We start from the raw sequence: 23,863 nt of genomic DNA, 5'->3' as shown, positions 1-23,863 counted from the left end.
TAGCTTGCTATCTAAGATTTTTGAAGTATGATGTTGACATGATCAGTCCAATCAACGCTACGGTAGATAGAATGGGATTTTACATCATTTTATCTGTGGTCAATGACCTTGAGCCTTCTTGGATGGGCACTTCTAATGTAAATCTATGGCAGCAACTTGAACTGCCTAGCTCTCCCTGTAGATTCTGCGGTGACGTAGTTTCCCCATGAGTGACAGAACACTGAGCCAATCACGACGAAACTAGAGAAGATTACTAGCGCTTACGCTCTGTATTTTCCGCTAGCTGCCCCTCCACCACAGAAAGCACTGAGCTAGGCTGAAACACCTGCATTTTGGAGCTGCCTTACTCAAGAAAGCAAAACATAATTACATTTTTTTTTCAATTTGTTTGCAAAGTGATATCTGACACGTATTAATGCCAAAATAACATGCAAAACAGGCAACAACAAAACATTACTTTTTTTATTTTATGTAGTTTTGTTAGCTAAACAGGTGGGCTCAAAACGGGTGGGGCTCTACCCTGAATGATGGGTCGCCACTGCTTGATACTGCTATCAGACATATCAGAGAATACAGCTGTTATACACCCGCATTCGCTGACATAATTGACAGTTTGAACTCAGCTTTGTCTCAGGTTTGATTCTCCAGTGTTGAATAGACTGTTCCCGACACTTCTGTGCCAAGGCTCGTCTGAGGCAGCTGCTCATGTGTTGCAGTTGCACGCTCAAGATCCTCCATGGAGATTTGAACCACCAAGGGAGACTAGGTGGGAAAAACAGTTGTGTCTTTGGAGTTGACGCAGAAATATATAAAATGTATGACTCCATGTAATCCAATAAATGTATGACTCCATGTGTAGCCAACCATTTGGTTTAGCCATGGTATATTGGCAGTGGTGTAAAGTACTTAAGTGAAAATACTTGAAAGTACTACTTAAGTAGTTTTTGGGGGTATCTGTACTTTTCTTTATTATTTATATTTTTGATAACTTTTACTTCACTACATTCCTAAAGAAAATTATGTACTTTTTACTCCATACATTTTCCCTGACACCCAAAAGAACTCGTTACATTTTGAATGCTTAGCAGGACAGGAAAATTGTCTAATTCACACACTTATCAAGAGAACATCCCTGGTCATCCCTACTGCCTCTGATCTGGTGGACTCACTCAACACATGCGTTGTTTGTAAATGATGTCTGAGTGTTAGAGCATGTCCCTGGCTATCCGTAAATAAATAAAAAACAAGAAAAATGATGCCGTCTGGTTTGCTTTATATAAGGAATTTGAAATTATTTAAACGTTTACTCAGTGGTGTAAAGTACTTAAGGTAAACTACTTTAAAGTACTACTTAAGTAGTTTTTTGGGGTAACTGTACTTTACTATTTATATTTTTGCGAACTTTTACTTTTACTTCAATACATTCCTAGAGAAAATAATGTACTTTTTACTCCATACATTTTCCCTGACACCCAAAAGTACTTGTTACATTTTGACTGGAAAAATTGTCCAATTCACACACTTATCAAGAGAACATCCCTGGTCATCCCTACTGCCTCTGATCTGGCAGACTCATTAAACACAAATGCTTCGTTTGTAAATTATGTCTGAGTGTTGGAGTGTGCCCCTGGCTATCCGTCAATTAAAATTTAAATTAAATTGTGCCATCTGGTTTGTTTAATATAAGGAATTTGAAATGATTTGTACTTTTACTTTTGATACTTAAGTACAGTTTAGCAAATCCATTTACTTTTGATACTTAAGTATATTTAAAACCAAATACTTTTAGACTTTTACTCAAGTAGTATTTTACTGGGTGACTTTCACTTTTACTTGAGTCATTTTCTATTAAGGTATCTTTACGTTTACTCAAGTATGAAAATTGGGTACTTTATAAACCACAGTATATCGGCCATATACCACACCTCCTCTGGCCTTATTGCTTAAATATACACTGGGTGGTTTGAGCCCTGAATGCTGATTGGCTGACTGCCGTGGTATATCAGACCATATACCAGGGGTATGACAAAATATTTATTTTAACTGCTCTAATTATGTTTGCAACCAGTTAATAATAGCAATAAAGCACCTTGGGGGTTTGTGGTATATTGCCAATATACCACACCCCCTCGGGCCTTATTGCTTAAGTATAGTAGGCCATCACACTTTTACTTTTTGTGAGTTACTTTTATCTGAACTGCAGACTCCCTGGGCTATGAATCCTGCCCACTTGAATGTTTAAAAAAAAATAAAAAATATTGAGCGGTACAAAAGCATGATTGATCGATCAATGGCAAATCACAGAATCTCCTGTTCTATTTGGCCAATCGTTGCGCATCCTGGGCGGGGATTGTAGCTCGGCTGGGAATGTGTTTTTTTCTTCCCTCTCGCAAGCAGGAGAGAGAGAATCCCAAAAATGACATCCAGATTGCAGGGGAGCAGAGCAGAGGGTGAGTGAGAGAGACTGATAAAGAGAAAGAAAGAACTCAACAACCCGTTCAGTTTCAGACAGAGAACAGAGAAAATCAGCAAGCGCATGTTTTATTACAGCTTCATACTCGGCATCTTGTGGACTATTCCGACTTTAGAAATGTAGTTGGATACAAAGAAAACCTGAGAAGAATACACCAATGTGTTTTTGAAAACCAAAGCGTTAGCATAAACGTTTCCTCTTTCTTGACAGCGTGGTAGAACGGAAAACCCCTTGGTTTGAACTCTGTGCTCCTCTCTCCAGTTTTGTGAAGAATACTGTCTGCTACAATCCAACCGTCAAGATGTGTGACCTGATGCCAGCTTCGCAACCTGCTGAAAAAATCGGCAAAATGAAAAAGTTGCGAAGAACTTTGTCAGAGAGCTTCAGTCGCATAGGTAAGTAGCCTACCCCTACTGTAGCGGTTATAGTGCAACAATGTAAAGCATATCGCAGTACTAACGGTTATGGAAAACGGTGATGTAGCCTAGGGAACTATTATAATAATTTCCACTCCAGCTAGTCGGGACGATAGCGGAATTTCACTATTTTACAAAAAGCTGTCAAAAAAACAAAAAGAAATAGCGATGGCAATCACTTTTACAACATTAAGATTATGCATTATGGCAATAACTGTCATTGTGTTCAACACATTGTTACACTGTGACCGTGAATGACATTAGCCAGAGTGCATTCTAAATACATGGCTATGATATTAGCTATGCGAATATTGTAAATGGGTAGTTCATGTTGAGTGTTATCATTACTGCCATATAACAAATCTGGGAATTGCCGATGTGCTTGTTGTAGAACTGGAAGAAGCTTGCTATCCAAATGGCCCGCGTGCGTAAACCCAGGCATCTAAGCAGTTATACACACTGCATCTAAGCAGTTACACACACTGCATCTCTCTCTCTCTCTCTCTCTCTCTCTCTCTCTCTCTCTCTCTCTCTCTCTCTCTCTCTCTCTCTCTCTCTCTCTCTCTCTCTCTCTCTCTCTCTCTCTCTCTCTCTCTCTCTCTCTCTCTCTCTCTCTCTCTCTCATCCCCGTGTGATTCTGTAAGGTTTGGTGCATTAAAGGCACACCAAAAATCACTCCCTATGCAGACGACTGCTATATATTCCCCCCGACCCCCAAATGAACTGCTCAGATGCAGTCTACAACAAGAAGAGGGAACATTTACCAATATGGGTCGAATCTAAGGCTGCATGAAAAAAAGGTCGGAATTGACTTTTCTGCTGCAGGGATTGTCCTTGTCCGTAATTATTGGTCACTGTTGCTGCTGATATCTGCATGTGGCGCACCGCACTATATAGGCATTGATTGATCACTCACTGTCTGTCTGTGTTTCACGGACGGTTTAACAAAGAGCATTACATCATAGTTTGAGAAGTTGGGCTTCTTGTAACCAAGTCTTAATGCTACATCCTTACTATATACCAGTAGATGTTATTATTTCCATACATGTCCTAATAAAACGCTCACACTCAATGTCACATCATAGTTCAGCCTGGTCTCATAGACTAAACGTAACATAATAAACTTAAATCCGGGACCTCAAATTAGTATGATAAGTATCCTTTGGTATGGTTACATAAGACAGATGGTTACTTAAGGCAAAAACGAAAGTAGGGTGGTTGGTCGGGGTGGAAAGGTTGCGAGTTCGAATCTTATCACGGACAACTTTAGAATTTTAGCTAATTAGCAACTTTGCAACTACTTACTACTTTTAGTTACTTTGCAACTACTTAGCATGTTAACTAACCCTTCACCTAACCCTAATACTAACCTTAACCCTTTTAGTTAACCCTCCCCCTAACCTTAATCCTTTAACATAACTCCTAAACTTAACTCTAACCTTAACCCTAACCCTAACCCTAACCCTAACCCCTAGCCTAGCTAACGTTTTCCAGCTAGCTAATGTTAGCTACCTAGCCAGAATTCGCAACATATCATAGGTTTTGCATATTCGTAACTTATAGTATGTTTGAAGCAAATTCGTAACATATTGTATGTTTTACAAATTCGCAGCATATAATATGAATTGTAATTCATAACATATCAAACGGAATGGGTGATGGACATCCTCAAGTTAATACATATCATACGAAATGTAACATATCATACTAAATGGAATGTCTTTGATTTAAGTACAGAATAATATGAAATATTCTGACACCAGGTTGCACAGTTGGGAATATGATGTGGGACCCAGATTGTAGGTTATTTATCCTACCTTGCTATTCCAGGCTAGGCTACCACCTTGCATGTCAGTTGCCAACTGTTCTAAGGCCATGTACAGTAGGATCTGCAAACTCACAACTCCATCCTTGTCTTTTGACTGTTACTGTGTATTTCCAGTACATCCCCATGACAGTGCAGCCTTCTGATCTTAGCTGAGGTGGGCTGGGATGAGACTGTTGGCCTACTTCAGGGATCATCAACTAGATTCAGCTGCGGGCCAATTTTTTCTTGAGCGGATGGTCAGGGGGCCCGAACATAATTACATACACTGTATATCTCTCTATTATGCGTGGGAATACTTTGGAACCGATTTCCAAAATTAAAATCACTTGGAGCTGATTTGCTGGTATTTTTAGAGTATTTTATGTCCAACAATAATAATAACAATAATAATAATGAGATTTTTTTTTTTTTATCATCACCCGTGGGCCGCCAGTTGGGGAACCCTGGCCTACTGTATATGTTACTTTGTCACCATAAATAATAACTTGGTTTACTGTTGAATAATGAAGATATACAGTGGGGAAAAAAAGTATTTAGTCAGCCACCAATTGTGCAAGTTCTCCCACTTAAAAAGATGAGAGAGGCCTGTAATTTTCATCATAGGTACACGTCAACTATGACAGACAAAATGAGAAAAAAAAATCCAGAAAATCACATTGTACGATTTTTTATGAATTTATTTGCAAATTATGGTGGAAAATAAGTATTTGGTCAATAACAAAAGTTTCTCAATACTTTGTTATATACCCTTTGTTGGCAATGACACAGGTCAAACGTTTTCTGTAAGTCTTCACAAGGTTTTCACACACTGTTGCTGGTATTTTGGCCCATTCCTCCATGCAGATCTCCTCTAGAGCAGTGATGTTTTGGGGCTGTCGCTGGGCAACACAGACTTTCAACTCCCTCCAAAGATTTTCTATGGGGTTGAGATCTGGAGACTGGCTAGGCCACTCCAGGACCTTGAAATGCTTCTTACGAAGCCACTCCTTCGTTGCCCGGGCGGTGTGTTTGGGATCATTGTCATGCTGAAAGACCCAGCCACGTTTCATCTTCAATGCCCTTGCTGATGGAAGGAGGTTTTCACTCAAAATCTCACGATACATGGCCCCATTCATTCTTTCCTTTACACGGATCAGTCGTCCTGGTCCCTTTGCAGAAAAACAGCCCCAAAGCATGATGTTTCCACCCCCATGCTTCACAGTAGGTATGGTGTTCTTTGGATGCAACTCAGCATTCTTTGTCCTCCAAACACGACGAGTTGAGTTTTTACCAAAAAGTTATATTTTGGTTTCATCTGACCATATGACATTCTCCCAATCCTCTTCTGGATCATCCAAATGCACTCTAGCAAACTTCAGACGGGCCTGGACATGTACTGGCTTAAACAGGGGGACACGTCTGGCACTGCAGGATTTGAGTCCCTGGCGGCGTAGTGTGTTACTGATGGTAGGCTTTGTTACTTTGGTCCCAGCTCTCTGCAGGTCATTCACTTGGTGTGGTTCTGGGATTTTTGCTCACCGTTCTTTTGATCATTTTGACCCCACAGGGTGAGATCTTGCGTGGAGCCCCAGATCGAGGGAGATTATCAGTGGTCTTGTATGTCTTCCATTTCCTAATAATTGCTCCTACAGTTGATTTCTTCAAACCAAGCTGCTTACCTATTGCAGATTCAGTCTTCCCAGCCTGGTGCAGGTCTACAATTTTGTTTCTGGTGTCCTTTGACAGCTCTTTGGTCTTGGCCATAGTGGAGTTTGGAGTGTGACTGTTTGAGGTTGTGGACAGGTGTCTTTTATACTGATAACAAGTTCAAACAGGTGCCATTAATACAGGTAACGAGTGGAGGACAGAGGAGCCTCTTAAAGAAGAAGTTACAGGTCTGTGAGAGCCAGAAATCTTGCTTGTTTGTAGGTGACCAAATACTTATTTTCCACCATAATTTGCAAATAAATTCATAAAAAATCCTACAATGTGATTTTCTGGATTTTCTTTCTCTCAATCTCAAGTTGACGTGTACCTATGATGAAAATTACAGGCCTCTCTCATCTTTTTAAGTGGGAGAACTTGCACAATTGGTGGCTGACTAAATACTTTTTTTCCCCACTGTATATCCCACGTGGATGAAATGTGGCATTGTTTGTTGTCTTCGTTTGGAAAGAGAATGGCATGGATTTTATTTGAGCTTGTTCCTCCGCTTACAAATTCACATTCATCCCATAAGCAATGAATGCAAATGTAGCCCAACTGAGTGATTTAAGGGGATTGGTTTGTTGTAGTTTCAGGGGGGGATTTGTTTCATGTAGGATTTAAAGGAAAAGCAGTGGAAGTTATGTGCTGGTTTGGTTTTCTGAAGTGTTCGAGTAATTGTTTTTCTTCTTTACTTTCGAGTGAAGTTGGGCAAAAACTGTCTCCCTGTTTTATCTCTTTATGTTGAACGACTCCCACACAGTTCTCTCCTTGATGATCAGAAATGCAGTTGATGTAGGCTATTCTTTGTTTTCTTAGCTCCTCCTCTGTTACCGTGTTATAACACAGGGACTTGTAGACAGTATCTTATATTTATGTTCTAGAATAGGAGTCCATGTTTAGTTCTGTTTTGGTAATGTTTAATATGTCAGACTTATATAGTCAAACTAAATAACAATGCTACAGAGTCTTGTGTATTGACTCGAGTCCCCATGTAATGAAGTTGTAATGATGCTGTTGTGTTTTCTACGTTGAGGAAATTCTCCTCTCCTCTATGTGTCTATGTGTTCTCTGAAGAGAAAGATTGCATTTTATGGCTCAGCGGCTAGATGACTCTGCTTCAAAACAATGCCATTGACATGAATAAGTCATTTTACATCTAGGCCAAACAAAATACTGTTACTACCATCTGTAACTTCCCCTTTCTCATTGTAGCAGATTAATTGTGATACCCTACTATCAGATAATAATTATTGACTTCATTATGAGACATTTGTAATTAAAAATATATTTATTAGGCTATGTTACGTAAAGCATTTTTCAGCACTCCTCCCAGGCAATATGGATCGGTTTGTCTTTCACAGTTAAAAACAAAGCTATCAAGATAAGAGCTGGTTGGCACTGAATGGCTCATACAGTAAATCTAGCTGTCAAGTAGGAAACAATCACACCGGCAACACAGCATTGTTTACCTTCGTTTTCATAAATACCAAGGATATTGCTGTCAAATGCAATCACTATGACTTCCTGTAATTATAGTTATAGTGGAGAGAGAAAACAAGAGCTCATCAGTCACAACAATGGGCTGCTAATGTTGTGTTGCTCTCTTCCTGCCACACCTGGGTTAACATTTTATTTGAAATCTTTCAAAATTACTTTTAGCGTGTGCTTAAGCCTGCCTGGAATGCCATTTGGGTGGGGTGTGCACTTTTGGGACTATTCTATTGGTTCCGTTGCGCCAGGCAAGATCAATCAAGCACATCTAAAGTATATTTAAAGATTTCAAATACTATTTGAAGTCAACCCAGGTGTGTTCCCGGCCATTCACTAGTCTACTAATGATGATGCAGTGTCTGGAAGGTCAGTCTAATAAAGCACAGACAAACTCTTCTTCTAAACGCTGCCAGTATCGGATCATGTTGATTGACCTCTGACTGTCTGCCAGAGCGTCTGCCTTAATGGAGGAAGCATAATGAATCTATCTCACACGAATAGGAAATCAGGACAGAATTACAGGGCTGTGTGTGTGTGTGTGTGGGTATGTTATGAGTGAGTGCACACTGTGGTTGTAGTCACTGTTTTTGTTCCCTGTTCAAAAGACGTCAACGTGAGCCTGATTTTCCTCTTCTCTCTTTTCTCCTTTCAGCTTTCAGGAAAGAGGACAGTGGCTTTGATGAGGTGAGTTCAGCTGGACAGCTGGTGAAATGATTGGCCCATTTTTCAGTGCAATACAACAGTGTTTGATGGTAATGCTCATTGTGTTTATTGTGTGGTATCATGGATTGAATTCATAGACAGGCAATACTGGTGTTATGTAGTGCAGTAGTTTATTTCTATGAACTGTACTCCGTCAGTAGAAATGCTTTGTAATGTATTCATGTGTACTGCATCAGGGCTGTCCTATCATCTCTGTAGTCCTAGTCCTCTGGGCCAGTGTTTGTCACTAGGAAGCCATCCAGACACATTATTCTGTGGACAGAGAAACGAACATCAGAATGGTGAAGGTATTAGACAATGTTTTCCCAATGTATAACAATGCTGCATGCGTGTGCATGCGTGTGTGTGTGCTTGTATGCGCGTGTGTGTTGATGAGGAAGCCGATAAGGCCGTAGACACTAGGATATAAATGTTAAATGCGTTGACAGGGAAATTCTGCTTGATTGCTCTTTTGAGTTGAAGAAACATAGATTTTTTTCACAAGCCCTCAATGCGGTGCTTTAGATTGGTATCTAAAGAGATGTCCTTGGTGAAAGATAAGGCTTAACTCCTGTGGTCTCTAAGCCTTTCCCTTTTCCAGTTAGAAATTAAAGTACACAAGGTGTAGAGAGACTGAGGAGACAGCAGCCAGTGTGAATGTTTGCTGATGTTGCTTTGGCTAATGATAACCTTATCTGTTCAGCTTAGGAAGCCAGTGATGGTACAGACAGATCAGGGATTGCATTAACAAACTGAACTGCTCTGCAAATGGAGGCTGAAACTAATGCCGGACATACACTACATTATTTTGCCACGAATTCCCCACGTTTTTGCCGTCCCAGACACATTTTCATGATCGGGGTGAAATTCTAGGTCAGGACTTGCATAGTTTGAGTGGGTCAAGGACGCACCGATGATGGCTGTTCCGTTCTCCAGACCCCTGTCGGATGTCCCGATAATCTTCGGACAAATTTTGGTTGTGCGTCTTGTAGTATAAGCAGTGCTACGACGCGATTGGGCAAGGACTACTGCCAATAGCCAATGAGATAGCCAATGAGCACTCAGCATGTGAGACCAAAACAATGATGGCCAAGAGGATAGCAACAACAACACGCACCGTGTGGACCGAGGTGATGGATGACAGATTGGTGGAGCTATGGAGAGAACGTGGCTGCCTTCAATGTGCGAGTTCGTTTTACATGGCCCGGTGCCCCGGATGAGCAGTGTTTGCTCATTCCATTGGTCCTTAAGTGAAACCTCCACCCACCTGGGGCACCGGGCAATGCAAAACAAACTCCACCAATATTACATCTGTGTCCTACCATGACAGAAACCAAAAAGATAATTTCATATTATCGTTATTATTTCATATTAAATCCAAATTCTGCGTCTCCGTCTTTTTAAAAATGTTTCTGCACATAATAATATGCACACTAATACAGCAGCTCACTGTTTGCATGTCAGCATTTTCTTTCCTACAACAACTGAGAAACGCAGGGCAGGATCAACTAGGGAATCGTTGTGTAATGTGAGCACCTACGTCCTGGGGTTGAGGATGGAAGGAATGAAAGATTTGGTACAAGGAAATCAGGAAATGTGACCACGTCCAAGTTGTTAAGATTTTAGAAGTCCTGTAGTGTATGCCCAGCATAACTGATTCATGCAAGGTGCGAAGAGCCACGGTTAGCTGTTTTTCTAATCTCTGGGGATGTCCCCTCCTCCCATGGCCCTGTATTCTTGCCTAGCCCTACACAGCCATCATGTCCAGTACAGGGGTTATAAGAGTAATTGGCAATTACTCCATGCCTCTCTCTCTCTCTCTCTCTCTCTCTCTCTCTCTCTCTCTCTCTCTCTCTCTCTCTCTCTCTCGCTCTCTCTCTCTCTCTCTCTCTCGCTATCTTGCTATCTCTCCCTTTCTCTCTCTCGCTATCTCTCTCTGTGTTCCACAGGACTGACTCACTCCCTCTGTCCTTCTCTTTCCTTTCACACTCTTTCTTTCTGAGGTCCAGGCCACGGGTCGGCATCTCTCTGAGGACTTTACATAACACTGGCCTGGACTGGTGCTCACTGCCCTCTCTGTCTCTCTCGGTCTCTTTCTCCCTCTCTCTCTCCTTCTCCCTCTCTCCCTCTCACTGCTGTGGCCACCTGTCAGTTCTGGTTAGGCCCAAATGAGCATCTCCTCTCCCTGCTTGTGTGTAGAGAAGCAGAACTCTAACCTACCTCTCACTTTGTTCTCTGACCGCTGGCGGACTTACCATTAGGCCTCACATCATCAAGGGACCTCATGAGCTGGGCATAAAAAAATATATATAAAAAAATATATATAATATTAAAATAATTTCTCTGCTTGAGCCTCACCCCCCCCTACGACACTAATTTAGTGAGCACTATTGGAGCTCTGCCCAAGCAAGGCATTTGATTGGTTTGACGTGTAGCGAGGCGTCACTGATTTACTTCCGGTCTCCACCCTATTTAGCTATTTTTCTGCCATGAACTTCCCCAAGCTTACCTGTATTAGGGAAGCCTGGTTCTCGATGAGGCTAGCTTAGTAGAAACCCAGCCCTGGGTGAAACAATACACGTCTTTAGTAAAAAGGCAGGTGCTGCTGATAATACTGCCATCGTCATCGAAGCAGAGGACATGTATGTGTAGCCCATGTCTCGCAATAAAGATTATGGCTTGTCATACTCTTTTTTGACCAGACAGCATCAGATACATTGGCTACATATAGTAAGACAGTGGGGTGCTGTGTCGCTCGCCCGGATGCTTTCGCCGGTGAGATAGTTTCAGCCTCTTGCGAATTGAAGGAAAGTTGGTGGGTGCACAATGCACTGTTCGGTTGCTGGAATTCTTTTGGATGAATGTGCGAAGGTAACCTACTTTTTGAAGTGATTTGTTTGACAATCAGATGAAAACATCATGACTGGTTGTGTTCATGGCACATTAAAAGGTAATACAGACTGGCCTCAGACTGGGGCCTCCAAATCACTAAGCCCGCCCCTGCTTCTGACTGAGCTTTCTCTCTCTCTTTCTTCTTCATCTCTCTCTCTCTCTCTCTCTCTTTCTTCTTCACTCTCTCTCTCTCTCTCTCTCTCTCTCTCTCTCTCTCTCTCTCTCTCTCTCTCTCTCTCTCTCTCTCTCTCTCTCTCTCTCTCTCTCACTCTCTTGTAATCAGCAGTCTCAGCTCTGTGGTTGCACTGAGGAAGTGATGATTCTCTTTTTAAGACTTTGCCATCACAGGGGCTTTGCATTATTTGTGTTGGCACTGGAGACTGGCTGTATATAAAAGGGCTGTATATAAAATCTTTATTTAACATTGGCACTGTGACTTGCCAATTTGCCATTAGTTATGTTTCCTGTGATAATGCTGATGAACATAGATTAGATATATCGCCGCCACCAGTCCATTTTATGCTACTGAATAAGGGACTTTTGTGGTGAAATAATGTGAACTGGACCGTTCCAAGAAGCCGGTGCCCTGGGAAATAGCCCGGACCATTGGCTATAAATGGCCTCTGCCGCCAGGGAAAAAATTTAAAGAATTTGGGAAAGAAAAATAACAATTTCCTGTGCAGCTCCAGGGTGTCTCTGAGGGAGCAGTAAGGAGAGGAATTAGCCCGCGTGTGTTTGTGTCTTAAAGAAGGGCCCATTGTTTGCTACATTGTTCAACTGATGCCCATTCATCATGGGCAGAACACCACGAGTCTGATTAAAATGTACCCAGAGTAGCTAGCCTACTACACTGCCTGAATAATTATCAACAGTACCCTGTTAGTTTGTCTTGATATTAAATTGTTGCTCCAAGGTAATGTGACTGGCACAGAAAGGGATATCATCTGATCATAACTCCCAGAGAAAGAGACCAGTCATCCACAGCAGTCTTGTTCCCCCTCTCTCCTCTTACATTTACCAGACGCTCTTATCCAGAGTGACTTACAGTTAGTGAGTGCATACATTATTATTATTTTAAAAAATCATACTGGCCCCCCGTGGGAATCGAACCCACAACCCTGGCATTGCAAACACCATGCTCTACCAACTGAGCTACATCCCTGCTGGCCATTCCCTCCCCTACCCTGGACGACGCTGGGTCAATTGTGCGCCGCCCCATGGGTCTCTCGGTCGCGGCCGGCTACGACAGAGCCTGGATTCGAACCAGGATCTCTAGTGGCACAGCTAGCACTGCGATGCAGTGCCTTAGACCACTGCGCCACTCTTCTCTCTGTCCCTCTTTCCTCTTCTCTTTGTCCCTCTCTCCTCTTCTCTCTGTCCCTCTCTCCTCTTCTCTCTGTCCCTCTCTCCTCTTCTCTCTGTCCCTCTCTCCTCTTCTCTCTGTCCCTCTCTACCCCTCTTTCTACCCCTCTCTACACCTCTCTCTGTCCTTTCTTCCCGTCTTTCTGTCCCTCTCTCTCTCATTCTCCTTGCCCCCCTCTCCTAGTGGAAACCCAGGCGCTGTGCTATGCAGTGTGGCCTGGCTGAATGTTAAATAACACTGCTGTGGGTTTGACTGTTCTTTTACAGAAGGCTGTTAGAGAACTCTGGGACCCTGAAATACACACACACACTGGAATGCTGAAATGGCCTCTACTTAAGAGGAAGTCTCAGGAGGCATCATGTTGAGCCATTAGAATGGGCAGAATGTAAAGGATGGCCTCTGTGTTTGTGTGTGTGTGTGTGTGTGTGTGTGTGTGTGTGTGTGTGTGTGCTAGCACGCACGCACACGTCCTCAGCTGCTGCCCCATTAACTCAATCCAATTTTAGTTAACATGTAAGCCGAGTTCCATGAATGTCTTTTTGTCTTCACTTCACACTATGCACACAGAGAAATTAAAATGTGTTGCAATGCAAACAATAACTTCTGTATAATGACAATTGCTAAATATTATTAGGTTAAAGCCAAGGTCTTCAATTATTTTAGGCTATTAATAATACTTTTCTCCTTCCTTATTTTATATTTTCTCTCTCTCTTCTGTCTCTGTCGCACGAGAACTTCATTATCTATTCTCAGCAGAATTGGAGTCTGGCACATTGAATAATTGCATGTGTTTGGTGTCAGGATCAGAAATTAATGCAATAAACGTCTTCATCTATCACATTAAAGACTCCACCGATATTAGTGGAGAAGCCATTAAGACTGAACCGGATGGAAAATCTCTCATTTCTTTCACAGGAAACAAATCACCTTTTGGTCCTTGGGAGTTATCTGAAGGTTTCATAAAGGGAGGAACAGTGCTATGCTGTCATCATCGTCATCTGTGTCATCATCGTTTATGTCATCACTAGCAGTCAGTCACGTCTTGAATAGCAGTCTAGATTAGGCTGGAGTCATTCCCATAGCCTCCATGTCTTAGAATGTTAGCATGCCAAGGGCGGAGGGAGAGAAATGGCGAGAAGAGAGATGCCTGGAATAGTGAGTTTTTTCTCTGTCAGGGGATGGAGGGAGGGTTGGGTCACAGTTAAGCCCCAGTCAGGGACTGCTAGGTGGGGTAGGCAGGGGAGAGAGGAGGAGGAGGAGGAGGAGGGGGAGAGGAACAGAGAGGCGCTGTCACATATGTTCTGTTACGGTGATCCCCCGGGACGGACACAGCCCAGCAGAACACCCATATAGACCATGGATTTTCTCTCTCTCTCTCTCTCTCTCTCTCTCTCTCTCTCTCTCTCTCTCGTTCTTTGTCTCCTCTCTCTCTCTCTCTCTCTCTCTCTCTCTCTCTCTCTCTCTCTCTCTCTCTCTGTCTATATATGCAATATATATACACTACCGTTCAAAAGTTTGGGGTCACTTAGAAATGTCCTTGTTTTCCATGAAAACATACATGAAATGAGTTTGAATAGGAAATATAGCAAAATGCATAGGAAATGTAATCATTGACAAGGTTAGAAATAATGATTTTTAATTGAAATAATAATTGTGTCCTTCAAACTTTGCTTTCGTCAAATAATCCTCCATTTGCAGCAATTACAGCCTTGCAGACCTTTGGCATTCTATTTGTCAATTTGTTGAGGTAATCTGAAGAGATTTCACCCCATGCTTCCTGAAGCACCTCCCACAAGTTGTATTGGCTTGATGGGCACTTCTTACGTACCATACGGTCAAGCTGCTCCCACAACAGCTCAATAGGGTTGAGATCCGGTGACTGTGCTGGCCACTCCATTATAGACAGAATACCAGCTGACTGCTTCGTTCCTAAATAGTTATTGCATAGTTTGGAGCTGTGCTTTGGGTCATTGTCCTGTTGTAGGAGGAAATTGGCTCCAATCAAGCACCGTCCACAGGGTATGACATGGCGTTGCAAAATGGAGTGATAGCCTTCCTTCTTCAAGATCCCTTTTACCCTGTACAAATCTCTCACTTTACCACCACCAAAGCACCCCCAGACCATCACATTGCCTCCACCATGCTTGACAGATGGCATCAAGCACTCCTACAGTATCTTTTCATTTGGTCTGCGTCTCACAAATGTTCTTCTTTGTGATCCGAAAACCTCAAACTTCGATTCGTCTATCCATAACACTTTTTTCCAATCTTCCTCTGTCCAGTTTGCGCTGTTCTGTGAAGGGAGTAGGACACAGCGTTATACGAGATCTTCAGTTGCTTGGCAATTTCTCGCATGGAATAGCCATCATTTCTCAGAAGAAGAATAGACTGACGAGTTTCAGAAGAAAGTTATTTGTTTCTGGCCATTTTGATTCTGTAATCGAACCCACAATTGCTGATGCTCCAGATACTCAACTAGTCTCAAGAAGGCCAGTTTTATTGCTTCTTTAATCAGCATGTCAAAGGCGTCAGTGAATTGCAGTGGGCGAAGTCAAACGCAGGACACAGAGGTTATCCGAAACGTACTTTACTTGAAAGTAAACTGAGCATATACAATCTCCACACAGGGAGGAAATAACCCGCACACTAACGACAGCCGATCACGAATACAATCACACACAACACACAGTGTACGACAGAGGGTTAAATAGGGAAGACAATACAACATAATGGGAAACAGGTGTACATAATCAAGACATAACAAGTCTAACACAGAAACATGGATCGGTAGCAGCTAGTACTCCGGTGACGACGAACGCCGAAGCCTGCCCGAGCAAGGAGGAGGAGCAGCCTCGGCTGAATCCGTGACACAGCACAACAGTTTTCAGCTGTGCTAACATAGTTGCAAAAGGGTTTTCTAATGATCAATTAGCCTTTTAAAATGATAAACTTGGATTAGCAAACACGTGCCATTGGAACACAGGACTGATGGTTGCTGATAATGGGCCTCTGTACGCCTATGTAGATATTCCATAAAAAATCAGCAGTTTCCAGCTACAATAGCCATTTACAACATTAACAATGTCGACACTGTATTTATGATCAATTTGATGTTATTTTAATGGACAAAAAAATTGCTTTTCTTTCGAAAACAAGGAAATGTCTAAGTGACCCCAAACTTTTGAACGGTAGTGTATATATATTTATTTCTCTCTCTCTCTCTTTTCTCTCTCTCTCTCTCTCTCTCTCTCTCTCTCTCTCTGTTGCTCCCTCTCTCTGACTCCATTGAACTCCAGTTCTTTACCATGACTTTAGCCTTGCTTTCTGTCTCAGAGCACAAATGTCTGTTGGCAGAAACTGGTTGGAATTACACTGGTGGTTAAGAGAGGAGAGGAGGAGGGGCAGCTGGAACATTGTGGATGTATTTAATATTCTTCCTGAGTGACATAGCCACAGAGGTGTGACAGTTTGTATAGCTTTTATTGGATGTCTATTTCACACCATTAGACTTTAATTAAGTTAGAAATGCTGTCAGAACCTGTTGCCATTGTCATATTGCGTCTCGATCAGCATACATACATCTGTTCTCCCACGAGCGCACACCTCTCTCTCTAAGCCAAGGTCAGTGGTGATTGTTATTCGGTTAAAACATTTCCCATTGAGAATTCAACATGCCTAAAAAAATGCAAGCTACAAACACCCCCTATTGATTTTTAGTTAAAATCTTCGTTGTTCGAAGTTCAATTAAAACAGCGTATTTTGATGACTTTGAAAAATCCAATCAATGTTCTACATTGATAACATGTGGGCACGGTAGCGTTGATTAGAGTGGTTGACTCACTGGTTCCTGCTTTGAGGTCCCATTGACTTTCATGTCCTATAATGTTGTTCAAGTAAATCTCCACATGAATTCCATAACTGTTGAGCTAGAAATAGGTGGAAAGGAAAAGTAAAGGCCGTATCTGTGAGTAAATCAAGAGGAGAGATAAAATGGTTTGACGAAAAAGAACGAGTAAGGGCCGTAGAGGCGAAGGAAGAGAGGAGAAGAGGAGGAGAGTACCAGGAGACCAGCAGTGGCCTTCGGTGTGAAACACCATGGTGTTGATTAGAACCTTCCTTCCCCTAACACTGATAACACATACACACACACGCACACTGATAACACACACAGGTGCCGCCCATGGCTTATCGATTCACCTAGCGGTGTGCTCGCCAATGTCACCCTTCCTGCCCATGGATGTGTCTCAAGATTACCGTCCTCCACATCCCCACGTCCCCCAGATAAGGGACAGGGTCAGAGGTCATCGGGAATCTAGATAACGTCCTTCTCCCGGTGAGCATCACAATGGGCAACAACGTACGGCGAACGCTCTTTAATGTTATCGTCAAGGACTCAAATAAAATAATCAAAGATGACATGCATTGCCTTTTAGGATCATTGTCAGGATCAGAAACATCACACCCTTTGTTGTTCTGAGAGACCTGTCAGCTTGCAGAGGTGATGTTTCACTGCAGTCAGCACAGTAGTTGATGTCATATGCTATAGCCAGTCTAAAGTTTGGACACACCTACTCATTCAAGGGTTTTTCTTTATTTTTACTATTTTCTACATTGTAGAATAATAGTGAAGACATCAAAACTATGAAATAACACATATGTAATCACTCTCCTTGTTGGTCAAATAGCCCTTACACAGCCTGGAGGTGTGTTGGGTCATTGTCCTGTTGAAAAACAAATGATAGTCCCACTAAGCACAAACCAGATGGGATGGCGTATCGCTGCAGAATGCTGTGGTAGCCATGCTGGTTAAGTGTGCCTTGAATTCTAAATAAATCACAGACAGTGTCACCAGCAAAGCATCCCCACACCATCACACCTCCTCCATGCTTCATGGTGGGAACCACACATGCGGAGATAAAAAATCTCAAATCAGACCAAAGGACAGATGTCCACCGGTCTAATGTCCATTGCTCGTGTTTCTTGGCCCAAGCAAGTCTCTTCTTATTATTGGTGTCCTTTAGTAGTGGTTTCTTTGCAGCAATTCGACCATGAAGGCCTGATTCACGCAGTCTCCTCTGAACAGTTGATGTTGAGATGTATCTGTTACTTGAACTCTGTGAAGCATTTATTTGGGCTGCAATATGAGGTGCAGTTAACACTAATGAACTTATCCTCTGCAGCAGAGTTAACTCTTGGTCTTCCTTTCCTGTGGTGGTCCTCATGAGAGCCAGTTTCATCATAGCGCTTGATGGTTTTTGCGACTGCACTTGAAGAAACTTTAAAAGTCCTTGAAATTTTCCGGATTGACTGACCTTAATGTCTTAAAGTAATGATGGACTGTAGTTTATCTTTGCTTATTTGAGCTGTTCTTGCCATAATATGGACTTGGTCTTTTACCAAATAGGGCTATCTTCTGTATACCAACCTTACCTTGTCACAACACAACTGATTGGCTCAAACGCATTAAATTAACTTTTAAGAAGGCACACCTGTTAATTGAAATGCATTTCAATTACACACACGCACGCATTCCAGGTGACTACCTCATGAAGCTGGTTGAGAGAATGCCAAGAGTGTGCAAAGCTGTCTTCAAGGCAAAGGGTGGCTACTTTGAAGAATCTAAAATATAAATATATTTTGATTTGTTTATCCGTTTTTTGGTTACTACATGATTCCATATGTGTTATTTCATAGTTGTGATGTCTTCACTATTATTCTATAATGTAGAAAATAGTAAAAATAAAGAAGAACCCTTGAATGAGTAGGCGTGTCCAAACTTTTGACAGGTACTGTATATATTTAATATCTACCATTAATCTATAAGTAGGACTTTGAGCCATAAGTAGGACTGGAACCGCTATAACTTAAGCTGCAGATTAGAACAGGTAGGATCCATATGCTTTTAAATAGAGTAAAACCAAACCTGTGAGTTCTTACAGTGTGATCAGAGGACGACTGACGTCTCACTCATTTCTATGGTCTCTGTAGTTCCCGGGAGAGACAGATGATTCCTGGAGGTTTCTTCCCGTTCCGTACTGCACGGAATCATCCGGATTTAATCACGGCAGGATTCCATTTCACACTTTTCGCTCACTGTGCTGCTAACCTTCCTCTCTGTAAGCTGCTTAGCCATACTATCAGACAGTGAATATCATTAAATAAAGTTTTAAGCCATGGTAGGAAGGGAACGATAAGTAAGGAATCTGAATGAGATTAGGTCGGAGTAGGTCAGAGGAATAGTTTCTGAAACCAGAAGCTACTCTCTCTGAGACGCTAGCTAGAGAATCCTCTTCTCAGTTTCTTTCACGACTGAGTAATTTTAGGGGACATTTTGTAGGGTTGGAGTATGTCTCTCTGTGAGTCGGGTGTGTATGTTTTCTAGAGGGTGTTCACCCACTGTCCTGTTGCACTGCGGAGGCGCTCAACGGTCTCTTCATTGTATACAGATATTCAAGAATGTGTGTGTGTGTATGTGTGTGTGTGTATTTTCCTAGACAGGCAAGCTTTCGATGCTAGGTTACTTTAGGTTTGTTGAGCTTTACAGTTTGTGAGTCTGGTCCTCCTGAAATGCAGCAGATGTTGAGTTAACTTCACTCAGACATTAAGCAGATCCTACTCGTATACACAACACACTCACACACTAACACACACACACACACACACACACACACACACACACACACACTCACACTACACACACACACACACACACACACACACACACACACACAAACTGGGAATGTTGCCCCTAATTGCCCTCTCTCTTGTCCACTCCATTCCTCTCTACATTCTCTTTCACTCTCTCTCTCTCTTTCACTCTCGTTTTCTCTCTCTCTCTCTCTCTCTCTCTCTCTCTCTCTCTCTCTCTCTCTCTCTCTCTCTCTCTCTCTCTCTCTCTCTCTCTCTCTCTCTCTCTCTCTCTCTCTCTCTCTCTCTCTCTCTCTCTCTCTCTCTCTCTCTCTCTCTCTCTCTCTCTCTCTCTCTCTCTCTCTCTCTCTCTCTCTCTCTCTCTCTCTCTCTCTCTCTCTCTCTCTCTCTCTCTCTCTCTCTCTCTCTCTCTCTCTCTCTCTCTCTCTCTCTCTCTCTGGGTGGTCTCCTGGCTGGTTTATGGTGGCCGTCCTCAGATCTGATTAGGATGGCTAGATTATGCCACTAACAGTTGTGGCGTCAGCTCCCCAAATGTTTCCATTGGCTACATCACCATGACTACTGTACACAACATGTTCCATATGTACCTCTTCGGTCACAATACTGTCACATAGAAATACATTTACTTCTCTCTGAGTAAACAATTGTGCTTTATTGTTCTACTTTAGCCCTATTTTTCTCACAAATGTATCTATCACTGAAATTAATGTAGAATTGCTGAGAGTCTGTGAAAATAGACTGCCACCACAATGTTCCTATCAGGTGATTGGAAGGGACTACAGATCAGGTGTATGTAGGTTAATGTAAGCGTCGGTGTCCTACTTCTGTCTGTTCAAACCAATGACTGTAGAACAAACCAAAAGGTATCACTCACATCTCTGCTGTCAGTATAGCCTGCTCAATCCATATAATATGTATATCTGTTACAAGACCATGGTGCTTGCCTATGGAGCTGTGAGGGGATCGGCACCTCTGTACCTTCAGGCTCTGATCAGTCCCTACACCCAAACGAGGGCATTGCGTTCATCCACCTCTGGCCTGCTGGCTCCCCTTCCTCTGCGGAAGCATAGTTCCCGCAAGCTCCCTCACGACGCCAGGACAGCGGAGTCACTCACCACCTTCCGGAGACATTTGAAACCCCACCTCTTTAAGGAATACCTGGGATAGGATAAAGTAATCCTTCTACCCCCCCAGCCCCCCACCCAAAAAAAAAAAAAAAAAAAAATTATTGTAAAGTGGTTATCCCACTGGCTATAGGGTGAATGCACCAATTTGTGAGTCGCTCTGGATAAGAGCGTCTGCTAAATGACGTAAATGTAAATGTAAATGTATATTTAATGTACTGTACATGACATTTACAGTAGGTAGTTTATGCTGTATTTTTTGTCTCTAAGGCATTTAGCCCACATGTGAAACAGCTAGCCAGGCAGTTCCACCTGGCTGTGTTTTTCTATGTTCACTCTCTGCAGTGAGGGAAAAGGCTTCTGGGCCTGCCTGCCTGCCTCCCTGTCCACTCAGCTCATGTTTTGTAGCAACGCGTTTGAAAATCACTTCAAGATGTCCTACGCTAGGACTCATTTGACCTCAGAAGCCTCTGCGTTTTGTTCTCTCTCTCTTTTTTCTCTCCTTCCTGAGGTAGTAGAGTAAGATACTGACAGATACCCTTGAACACCCCTCTATCCTCCTCTCTCCAGAGCGGGCCAGGGGGAAGCTGGGAGGAACCTTCTTCCTTCTGCCAACGGTACATAACTCCTGCTCCACCCCCTCACAGGGCACACTAGGGTGGGGAGAAATATAGAGCCAACATCATTACTCATTTCTCCTTGTAAGGGCAGTGTGTGTGTGTATGTGTGTGTGTGTGTGTGTGTATGTGTGTGTGCATGTGCCTACATGCTTGTGTGCATCCTCTGCTGTTAACCCATTAACTAAATCCCATTCCTGTTAAGATTAAAGTCGAGTTCTCTCTTCTTCTAAACTCATTAACTTCTCATGATCAGTGTACTTTCTCCTAGACAATCTCTTGATGCAGCCGTAAGCCTGAATGACTGGTGGCGATGACTTGACTTTTCACCAGCAGCAGTCATGTTTCTGTGCTTCTGTCAATCTGAGTATTGACGGCCAGCTAATCTGTGGGTGTTAGCCTGCAGGGGTTAGGTCAGCTATTTCTCAATGTGAGGATGATGGCTCAACTGAAAGCGTTAGCTTCAAGACTCTGACAGGCAGTCAGCTATTCATCACTCTCCCCTGGCTAAGGACGAGGGCTAATTTAAGAAGCGTTAGCTGCGAGGTACTCCGTTTTTTCTCAATCTAAAATCAGTGCTAATCTGAGAAAATTAGCAGTCCCCGTTTTTAGCCATCACTCATACTTGGCTGTAATGTTCCTCCAGCTAGCTGTTATAATCTTCGAACTTCATTATACAGAATTAGTGCATAGTTGAACGATTCTATGGCTAGCTCAGTTTGTGTGAGTATGAATCCATACAAGATTAGACTGGTCCAAGATCAGTTTGTGCTGTCTTGCCAACTCAAGCAGAGGAGTTGGAAAAACAGCACTAACAGATCTGCGACCAGGCTAATACTGTATGAGATGGTTGTGGATGTATGAGTCCTGCCAGCGTGAAGCCCCTGAGTGTCAGTCCTGGTGTTCAAACCCACCATCTCCAGTCTCATCGTGAATAACAGTGGTATAATCCATCCGTCGTTAATCCAGCCAATCGTTAGCGAATTAACCTTCCGTTAATAGGCCCGGGAGGATACCTAATGGATAAAATATTGCTGAGATATTAAAATGCAAATGTGGGATGAACAGTATGACCAGTCTCCCCGTCATAAGGCGAGCTTCCGTCCCATCGTTAGGGGCGCCGTGTGGCGATGATGACTGGCGGATGTGATGTCACATCGATCATGTTGACGGCTGTTGGAGCGCTCCCATATGTTTCAGGGCTCAGACTAGGTTAGTGCTGTGCAGGGAGGGAAAGGCAATGAACCGTTACTGGGAGCTGGAAAGAGCTGACTGGGAGCTAAAATCCGTCCCAAATGGCACACTATTCCCTACGTAGTGCACTACTTTTGATAGTAGTGCAATATATAGGGATTAGATGCTGATGGGAGGAAATAAGGCACACGGAGGGTAATGGTATGGAAGAAAACAATGGTTCAGTCTGGATATTATGTTCTGGGTTTAGCAGGTAAAGCAATAAGAGGGTAGTATAAAGATAACATACTTTCAGAGTATTCATTTAAACTGACTACATTCTACATTTAGTTAGAGAAAGAAGCTCGGCCTCTCTCTTGTTTTGTCTCACATTTTCTCTCACATACTGACAGTTCAAACCAATTTGGAAAATGTCTCAAATGTCAAGGTAAATATTGCGTTTAATGATCGGTCCTTTTGAAAGGAGAAGGTTAGGGGAAAGAAACACAATGATCTCTGTTGACCTTTGGAAAGGAGGAAATATCACCTTTCATCTCCGAGCGAATAAGTACTCTTTGTTCTCTCAATTTAGACAGCTCTGCTATTTGGAGCTTCATTATGAGAGGAAGAGTGGTTGTCTGGCTGGCCGTGTGTGTTTGTATGCGCGTGTGTGCATGCGTGTGTGCACATTTGCCTGTGTGGGGTGTGTGCCAGACAGTTTGTTCTCTCCACAGTGTCCAGAGTGGCCCATAGAGTCTTTCTCTGACATATCTGGGAGGTCAGGAAGGGAAGTGGGAAGTGGGAGTACTGCGGCAGGTGAGAAAATGAGAGAGAGAGAGACAGAGAGAGAGAGAGAGAGAGAGAGAGAGAGAGAGCAAGAGAGAGAGAGAGAGTTTGAGAGGGAGCAAGAGAGAGGAGACGGTGAGCGAGACAGACATGGATGTAGGGAAGGATCAGGAAGAGAGAGAAGGAAGGAGGGTGAGAGATAAGGAATAAGACAAAAAAAACTGAAAACTTGAGCGTGCATAACTATTCACCCCCCCAAAGTCAATACCTTGTAGAGACACCTTTTGTCTTGGGGTATGTCTCTATAAGCTTTGCACATCTAGCCACTGGGATTTTTGCCCATTCTTCAAGGCAAAACTGCTCCAGCTCCTTCAAGTTGGATGGGTTCCGCTGGTGTACAGCAATCTTTAAGTCATACCACAGGTTCTCAATTGGATTGAGGTCTGGGCTTTGACTAGGCCGTTCCAAGACATTTAAATGTTTCCCCTTAAACCACTCGAGTGTTGCTTTAGCAGTATGCTTAGGGTCATTGTCCTGCTGGAAGGTGAACCTCCGTCCCAGTCTCAAATCTCTGGAAGACTGAAACAGGTTTCCCTCAAGAATTTCCCTGTATTTAGCGCCATCCATCATTCCTTCAATTCTGACCAGTTTCCCAGTCCCTGCC

The 23,863-nt window shown here is 42.8% G+C and overlaps 1 protein-coding gene across 2 annotated transcripts in view; it reads left to right on the top strand.

The window, feature by feature from the left end:
• The first annotated feature begins 2,385 nt into the window (after window positions 1-2,385).
• Window positions 2,386-23,863, top strand: part of LOC121543024 (cyclin-dependent kinase 14-like) — a 164,646-nt gene continuing 143,168 nt past the window's right edge. Inside the window, exons 1-3 of one of the 2 annotated variants that reach the window (XM_041852696.2) lie at window positions 2,386-2,450; window positions 2,735-2,868; window positions 8,547-8,578. In XM_041852696.2, the coding sequence (XP_041708630.1) occupies window positions 2,775-2,868; window positions 8,547-8,578 (126 nt within the window). In that variant the 5' untranslated portion in view covers window positions 2,386-2,450; window positions 2,735-2,774. Of the gene's footprint in view, window positions 2,869-8,546; window positions 8,579-23,863 lie in introns of both variants that reach the window. The other variant, XM_041852697.2, reaches the window with a different exon arrangement.

The sequence above is a fragment of the Coregonus clupeaformis genome, chromosome 28, assembly GCF_020615455.1.
Source record: "Coregonus clupeaformis isolate EN_2021a chromosome 28, ASM2061545v1, whole genome shotgun sequence".
NCBI lineage: Eukaryota > Metazoa > Chordata > Actinopteri > Salmoniformes > Salmonidae > Coregonus > Coregonus clupeaformis.
Note: the sequence above shows the minus strand (reverse complement) of the source record. Positions and strands in the feature narration are given on the sequence as shown.